The following is an 8428-nucleotide window of genomic DNA, read 5'->3' on the forward strand; positions in this document are numbered from 1 at the left end:
CACTGGGCTAGCTAACCAATCAGAGCCCATCCCGTATTTCTGAGGGAGGGGCTTCATAAAAGAAGAAAATGATCAACGCTTTTCTCAGAGAAGGGACAGAGCGGTGTGGAATAAAGGTAAATTATATGAAAAATAATGCGTTTTAAAAAAAATTAAGCATTAACACATGTTAGACTGCACCCCATAAACACAATCAAGCCTAGAAAAAAAAAAACAGTGAACCACCCCTTTAAGATACTTATGATGCTAAACATTGCCGTTTGGGTAGGTAGTTCACTAGTTTTGCCCAAAAATACTGTGTAGGTACACTAAAAAAAACTGCATATGCTGGTTAGGCATGTTTTGAAGCATGACAGCTGGTTTGAGTTGCTTTAAGCTGGTCCTGGTCAGGTGCTGGTCCCAAGCAACTGGCTCTTGCTCAGGACCAGCTCATAACCAGCTCATGACCAACAAAGGACCAGCTTAAACCAGCTGCCATGCTTCAAGACATACCTTACCAGCATATGCTGTTTTTTCAACAGGGTCTTATGATGCCCAGCTCATTTTGGTTTGCCAAAGACAACCAGAAATGCTGTCTAGGCAGCCATCTAGGTAGGCAGGTCCCTTAGTTTTTCACGTAGACCACCGTTCTCAAAAATACCACCTGGGTAGGCAAGCTTGCTGGGTTTTGATGAAGACCAAACATAGAGTCTAAGTAGACTAGTAGTGCCCAAGATGCCCAAAATGTTATCCAAGCATGCTATTTTTTTAAATACCCATGATGCTCAAGAATGCAGTTTGGGTGGGTGACTCACTTAGTTTTTCCAATGTTGTGGCCAAAATGCTGTGAAATACTTATGATGCCCAGCTCAATTTTTTTGCCAACAACACTTAAAAATGCTGTTTATAGGCAGTTACATTATGATTTATGTTCCCAAATATGCCATATAGGTAGGCAGGTCACTAGATTTTCCTTCATTCCCCCCTCAAAAAAATCTATAATTTAGGTAGCTGCCCAAAACGCTAAATATGCAACACGCTATGTTTTAAGATGCCTATAATTCCTATATAAGATGTCAAGACATGTAGTACATTAGGTCACTATGCCACCCACAATGTTCTACGTAGGCTGCATACTAGGTCTAGGTAGAAAGCCTAGGTAGAAAGCGCACTAAAGTAGCCTATGCACGTGATAAGCAAAACAGTAGGCAGCGCACTACGATTTGAGACAGCAACCAAGCACGCATGCTCTGCTGGAAATTCCAACAGCACAAGAACAGAACACAACTGAAAATAAATATATCTTTCATTTCTACGACACACACTTAGAATCCGAGAATAACGTTTGTTTTTCGTTTAGTGTTTTTCAGAAGAATCTTTTCATCTCTATCAAAACACACTTGTGAAAGTCATGTAAGTATAAGAATGAATCATTACATTGCGTTGTCAGCAACACATATAAACCTGTTCGTTACCTTCCCTTCTGCCACACGCCACACCGCCGCCATAAATAATAACCGTGAGATGAGAATCAGCATGATCCTTCAGCGACCCGCGCGACCGAACTCAAGTAACTGACCATCACTCCCGGAAATGTTGCACGGCAGTCCCCCTGTAACCAGGAAGCGACGGCGTGTTTGACACAAGCACACAGCAGAGCAGACCACACTCTTGCCTCTGAGTGACATGAGCTCCTCCTGCACTGTAGAGTCAAAAATTCCTTTCAACCCTGGAATGAGGATTTAGGAAAAATCAAACTTATGAGGTAAATGAAGGAGAAATAATTGATGCTCTGAACAGTTTCTATGTCACTAAGCAAATTTGTGAAAATGATTTTCAGTTAAGGCACTCAAATATTATATATTTGGAAAATGCAAAAGAAAAAATACAAATATGTGCAGTGTACATATAAACCCATCCATTGTAGACTACACATTGTGTTAGATAACGACAGACAGAATGACAACAATAGAAAGACAGACAGACAGACAGACAGACAGCTAGAGATAGATAGATAACGACAGGCAGAACAGTAGACAGAATAGAAAGAAAGAAAAGATAGATATATTTATAGATAGATGATAACGACAGACAGAACAGCAGATTGAAGAACAATAGATAAAAACTATGACAGATAGAAAGAATGAAAGTTAGAACGACAGAATTATAGAAAGAATGACATAATGATAGATAGAACAATAGAATGATAGAAATAACAATAGAACAATAGAAAGAACGGTAGATGTAGAATGATAAAATAGAGTGATAGAATGAAGGAGCCATAGACAGAAGGAGTGATAGAATGATAGAAAGAACAGTAGATAGATCAACAGAAAGAGCTGTAGAACAGAATGTCGATAGAATAGATAGAAAGAACAGTAGATAGAATGATAGAACAATAGTTAGATAAAAACAATACAATGAAAGATAGAAAGAATGATAGAACAAAAGATAGAATGACAGAAATATAGACAGAAAGGTAGATAGAATGATAGAACGACAAAATGATAGAAAGAACAACAGACAGAAAGAACACTAGAATGATAGTTAGAACAATGGTAGATGTAGAATGATAAAACGATAGATAGAATGAAAGAGCGATAGAATTATAGAAAGAACAACAGAAATAACGACAGATAGATAGATAGAACGATAGATAGATAGAACGATAGATAGATCGATAGAACGATAGATAGATAGATTCTGTAATTGTTGAAGGAATGGACTTTATTGACTTGATATTAATGAAGAATCAGAACACATTCATTTACAAATGTTATAATCAAACATTCATGTACACTGCAAACAAAGCAAAACGACAAGCACACAAGCTCAAGTGAGATGAATGAAGAAATGTCATTCTGAACACGTGCTGTAAAGGTGGCAGGGCAGACACAGTCTGTCCCGACCAGACCTCCTACAACAGTCAAATCAGACACCTTCTTTCCGAAGGTGAGGTGGGGTATTTTTAGACATGCATATGAAACACCCACATAGTAGAACAAAAGTGTGATTAGAAACATACAGACGCAGTTGTTAGGATCTCGACCACTCGCTTAAACAATAAAACAATTCATACACATCATGTGCATTTCAGTTATGCTGCCTCTGTCTTATAGGATATTCATTTTGAAAACTCATAACACCTTTGAGGGCGTTTTTCTCACCCTTTCGTCTGTACCTCCTGTGCACAGTCTTCATGCATGTGTTTGTCTCATTTTCGCTGCAGCAGCAATTCAGACATGTGCATTTAAAAAAACTGACCAACTTAAATGAAGCATAAATCTTTTCCTTGATGTACAAGAAAGCAAAAGTTATTACTCAGCGTTTTCCATCTTGTACATCTGCGCATTCCGTATTCGACATACAGTGCAATCAAGGTAGCCTGTACATTTTGCCAGCGTGCATGTTTCTCTGGAACTGAAACCATGACTTGGCCATTGCTGATGTTATGCTTTACCAGGAATCTTATATCTGGCCACTTGTGATTTTCAGCCTTGTGATTCAACCTGGAATCTTCCTAAAGGCCATCATGAAAGATGCAAGAAACCACGTTCGAGTTCTCACTTTCCAGTTGCCGGCACAGGAAAACTCAAGCTCAGTTCCTCCTCGGCCTCTTCCTGTGCGCTTATTCTTATTCTGATCTCTTGCGAGGGTGGATTTGACTCTTGCTGTGGTCTGCTGATGAGGGGAACGCCTTCTTCGCAAACTCCTGCCTCTTCCTTTTTATCACCCGAGTTGGAGCCCAAAATCACCATTCCAGGAGAGTAGATGTAGATGGACCCTATTACAGACAAATAATGATGAAGTCAACAGGCTTTTCTACTTAAAATAAAAAATGACCCCTATTAAAGCCTTAGGCATTCTTTTTTTAAAGAAGTCTCTTATGCTCACCAAGGCTGCATTTATTTGACCAATAACACAGTAAAATTCTGAAATATTATTACAATTTAAAATAACTGGCTTGTATCTGAATATATTTCAAAATGTAACTTATTTCTGTGATGCAAAGCTGAATTTTCAGCATCATACTCCAATTTTCAATGTCACATGATCCTTCAGAAATCATTCTAATATGCTGATTTGCTGCTTAATTATTTTGAGTTATCTTGAATTATTATTAATTATTATTATTATTATAGTATTAAGAATAAATTACATCTTATGCACATACATGTGCATTGCAACATGCTCAATCTAGTATTATGGGATGCATTCTGGCATAACATTCTCCAGAAAGCATACAGCTTTCTTTCAAAACAAGGCACCATAATGTTACTGTTTGCCTTTTGAAATAGCTTTGGAGTGCAACTGTGAAATCTTAAAATACTGTCTAGGCCGGCAGACAGAGAGGAACCAAGAGCAAGGTTTATTTTTCCACTAATACTTTTTCCTTGTTCAGTTTGCCATAGCTTACATTTATTATGGGCGTTTTTGTTACTGAGTCTTGGTAATGATCTTTAGCAGGAAATCCAAAACAATCAAAAAAGCAACTATGTTGTAAAAGTGAAAAAAAAAAAACCCAACAGAACAGGAAGTAAAAGTGGAAATTTAGACAATAGTGGACTCGAACAAAGTGCTCTGTGATTAACTGTTCAGGAAACATGAGGTGTGTCTGTTCCAGAGGTTAAGTGAAGCTAAAAGAAGTTCATCACACATCACATAAACAATCAAAAACATTTAAAGTCCGTGTAAAGGCAAATCAGAGAATTGTTTCTAAACACATTATAAATGTTAGAAATGTATTGCTGAAACACGTTAGAAAGACTGTGAACTATGTAGTACTGAATTATGGTATGGTTATGGTATGGTATGTTCAGAATTATTTTTGGGGAGGGGCTAAAATCAGGTCTCGATGACACACTGGATCCACTGAGCATGGCCCCTCCCCTAACACTATAATAACTAGAGCGCATTAGCATCAATGGTTTGCGAGTTGCTGTCATTACCGTTAGTTACTGCAGCCAGTTTGCTAGCTAGCTATGCCTTTGTCACGTATAATTGCATATTACTTGTTGTATGGCTGTGTAAATCCAATTGGCAGCAAACCATTCAGGTTGTAGCGGTATTTGACAGTTGATAGAGACGGCAGCTTTTCCGCGAGTGGGCGTGGTTTCAGCGCCGCCATTGGACACACCCCCAGTGTTTGAGAGCAGAGAATACGGCTTATTTTTTCAAGATTTAAAAAACGTATTTTATTTACTTGGCGGCTCTTTTTATCATTCAAATCTGGCTGGGTGGTTAATAACGCATTTTTCTGTGGTGTGGCAAACTCAGAACACATTCGATAATTTAACGCTTTACATGGACTTTAATCTCCAACCTGCTATATAAAAATTAAAAATAAATATTCTTTGGAAGGTATTGCAAAATGCCTTTTGTTTGTAAATTAACAGTTGCCCATAAATAAACAGCTAGTCATCCATTACTCTTTTACACTAAACCAAAAGTAGATGATGTATACTGCCAGCCAAAAAAAGACAAAGAGCAATGCAAAAAGTGATGTTCTTACGCCGTATTTTCCAGAAGTGGGTAGAGTATCCAAAAACTGTGCTCAAGTAGTGTTGTATTTTTATGTCAAATTTAACCAGTTACTTCAGTCAATCACAATACTATAACACTATAATTTTTTTCCAGCATCAACAAAAGCCATCTTTACACTGCAAAGGTGTAACAGTAGCTGCATCTGACATGGCATTTATGTTTATTTACACAGACTGTTTAATGTTGCTCATGTACACATATTTACACAAAAATCGCATAATGTAAATAGCCTATAAATAAAAAAATAAACCCATTAGAAGGTGAAGCAGCAATATCATGAAAAAAATCATTATTGCTGATTATTGCTCTTGATATGGTGATAATGATCATTAATATCGATTAGAACTAATAGAAAGGGTAAAGCATGAACAGTTTATGAATTGCTTAGTTTTTACAGATTAGCCTAGACAATCAAGACTTCACATTGGTTATTTCAGTAGCTATCACGAAAAACAAAACAGATGTTCAAACTGGGAATAGATTATATAAAGAAAGTGAGCAAAGAACACCAAAGCCATGACTTCAGTCTGATGTGAGTTATGCACTTTCGCAAAAACTCCCATTATAATCACTGAAGCTGCTGTCTACACTACAAAATCAATTTCTTACTTACATAGCTTGGGCCCTATGAAATATATTAAATTTTTTCCCAAATTCAGTTTTTTTTTTTTTTTTTCAAAATTCAGTTTTTTCCATTATAATTTTTTTCTGGATTCTGTTTTAATGGTTAAATTAAATTTTATTTATCAAAAAGCATGTCATGAAACTCAAAACAAAAATTACACTTTTAAGGTCCTATGAAATGTTTTATTTCTTCTCAAATTCAGTTTTATTTTTTTTTTACCAAATTCTGTTTTCCATTAATTTTCTGAATTCTATTTGAAAGGTTTCATTAAATATTAATAATCAAAAGCATCTCTAATTAATTGATTTTATATTAAAAAAATATGCATTATTATTTTATTTATTTAAATAAATTTGTGCTAAATAAATTCTGGTAAATATTCCTTTAAAAATAATGTTTTAATTATAAAATAATCATTTTATTATTAGTAGTTGTAATATCATTATATTAAGTAATATTTCTGTCATGGTTTCTTCAAGTTAAACCATACTTTTATTTTGAGGGGTTGCTGTGAAGACCTTTAGGTTTCTGTTTGTATATGATAATGATAGTTTTAATCAAAAGAAACGGTCAAATGCTCATGAAGTGACTCTCAGAGTAGTTCTAGAGATTATGTTCATGTGTTCATGAACTCATATATTGAGGCAGCAGATGCTAAAAAACACCACCAGCGTCGCGCACGCTTCAGTATGTGTGTAGTAAACGAAACCACGCGTCTGTGCCATGAATTCACAGAGACACGCAGGATTCATATTTAAATCGTATTTTTGCAGCTTAATATTTACAGATACTAGTCCATATAGTATTTTGATTTAAGTGTACTGACCTACTTTTCATATATCCATCAAAAATTTGGCAAATTCCATGACATCCCATGTTATTCTGTAAATTCCGTTGTCAGGACTGGATTTCATGATGCCATCCACGTTTTCCACATTGCAGAAATCATAGGGCCCTACATAGCCTATTTTATGCAGTTTGTTGTTCATGCTGATGAGAGAATTCAGTCAATGAGAATGTGCACTGAACAGCTGCGGAGTTCTCCGCGGTGACGCCTCTGATTGGACATTTCATTCATAAACTCAACAGAAATGTGTGTGATTGGTTATAATGCTCAAAACCGTGTTTAAAAAGAAATCTGATGTAACGTAATAAAGCAAATCTACTATAAATCAAATGCTGCAATCGACACTTTTCATTCATTTCACATTTCACTTTAATCATGACAGTCATAAAAGATCTAGCTTACAACTGCTACAAAGTAGGCCTATTGTGAAATGAAATTGAATGAAGAGGCTACCTGTGCAATCGTTCACAGCACATGCAGGTGTTCAACTACTAGAGATTTTCATCGCAGGCCAACAGTAGAATTTGCAGATTTGGTTTCAGTTGACTTTAGGTTCATTACCACTTCATCCAACACTCTTTGGGCCCTATTTTAAAGATCTAAGCACATGGTCTGAAGCGCACAGCGCAGGTGCACTTATGGTGTGTCCGAATCCACTTTTGCTAGCTTAACGACGGGAAAATGGTCTAAAAGGTTTGTCCCTATTCTCTTAATGAGTAATGGGTGTGTTTTGGGCATAACATGCAATATACCAATCAGAGTCTCATCTCCCATTCCCTTTAAGAGTCTCATCCCCCGGGTTTGCTATTACGGCGAAATTTGCAAGCGCAAAGACTGAACGCATCTCCAGAGAGGAAACAGATCTGCTCGTGCGTGAGCAAAGGGGTAGGCTAATTTTGATACATGCAATGACTATCCATTATGATAAGTCGATATATTGATTATTGCGACAGGCCTACTATATAGCTAATTTTGCCCTTCATGACAACTGTGAGGGGGATTAATTTTTTTTATAACTCATCCGTTTAAATTATATTAAGCCTTAAAGGGGTGGTTCACTGTTTTTTTTCTAGGCTTGATTGTGTTTATGGGTTGCATGTAGCCTACAAAATAATAATCTTTTACATTGTAATCCTTTCATTTTTAATATTTGGCAAGTTTGTGTGCTGCTGTGTGTCCCTGTGTGTGTAATAAGCAAGCGGCAACCTTCCGGTCTCTCTCGTGAAACCAACACGGAAGTGACTTAAACTGCAATTCATCGACTGGCCGCTAGAGGCTGGCTCCAAAAGGGAGTCAGTCCCATAGACTCCCCAAGTTAAAATGCCCAACTTTACAGCAGAAAAAAATATGTTTACAGCCTGGTACAAAAAGTGGTTTTGGTCTATATAGCTAATTTTGCCCTTTATGACAACTGTGAGGGGGTGAATTTTTTT

General features: G+C 36.7%; 2 protein-coding genes across 3 annotated transcripts in view; both read right to left on the reverse strand.

The window, feature by feature from the left end:
• Positions 1 to 1601, reverse strand: part of LOC107756653 (tumor necrosis factor receptor superfamily member 1B-like) — a 16485-nt gene extending 14884 nt beyond the window's left edge. The window contains exon 1 of one of the 2 annotated variants that reach the window (XM_016573849.1): positions 1455 to 1601. In XM_016573849.1, the coding sequence (XP_016429335.1) occupies positions 1455 to 1517 (63 nt within the window). In that variant the 5' untranslated portion in view covers positions 1518 to 1601. The remainder of the gene's footprint in view (positions 1 to 1454) is intronic. The other variant, XM_016573850.1, reaches the window with a different exon arrangement.
• A 1106-nt stretch (positions 1602 to 2707) lies between these two features.
• The window catches only part of LOC107756656 (uncharacterized), a 27375-nt gene continuing 21654 nt past the window's right edge, over positions 2708 to 8428 (reverse strand). The window contains exon 9 of the mRNA XM_016573851.1: positions 2708 to 3763. Coding sequence (XP_016429337.1) covers positions 3543 to 3763 — 221 coding nt within the window. The 3' untranslated portion in view covers positions 2708 to 3542. The remainder of the gene's footprint in view (positions 3764 to 8428) is intronic.

The sequence above is a fragment of the Sinocyclocheilus rhinocerous genome, unplaced genomic scaffold, assembly GCF_001515625.1.
Source record: "Sinocyclocheilus rhinocerous isolate Xijiao unplaced genomic scaffold, SAMN03320098_v1.1 scaffold532, whole genome shotgun sequence".
In the NCBI taxonomy this organism is placed as follows: Eukaryota; Metazoa; Chordata; class Actinopteri; order Cypriniformes; family Cyprinidae; genus Sinocyclocheilus; species Sinocyclocheilus rhinocerous.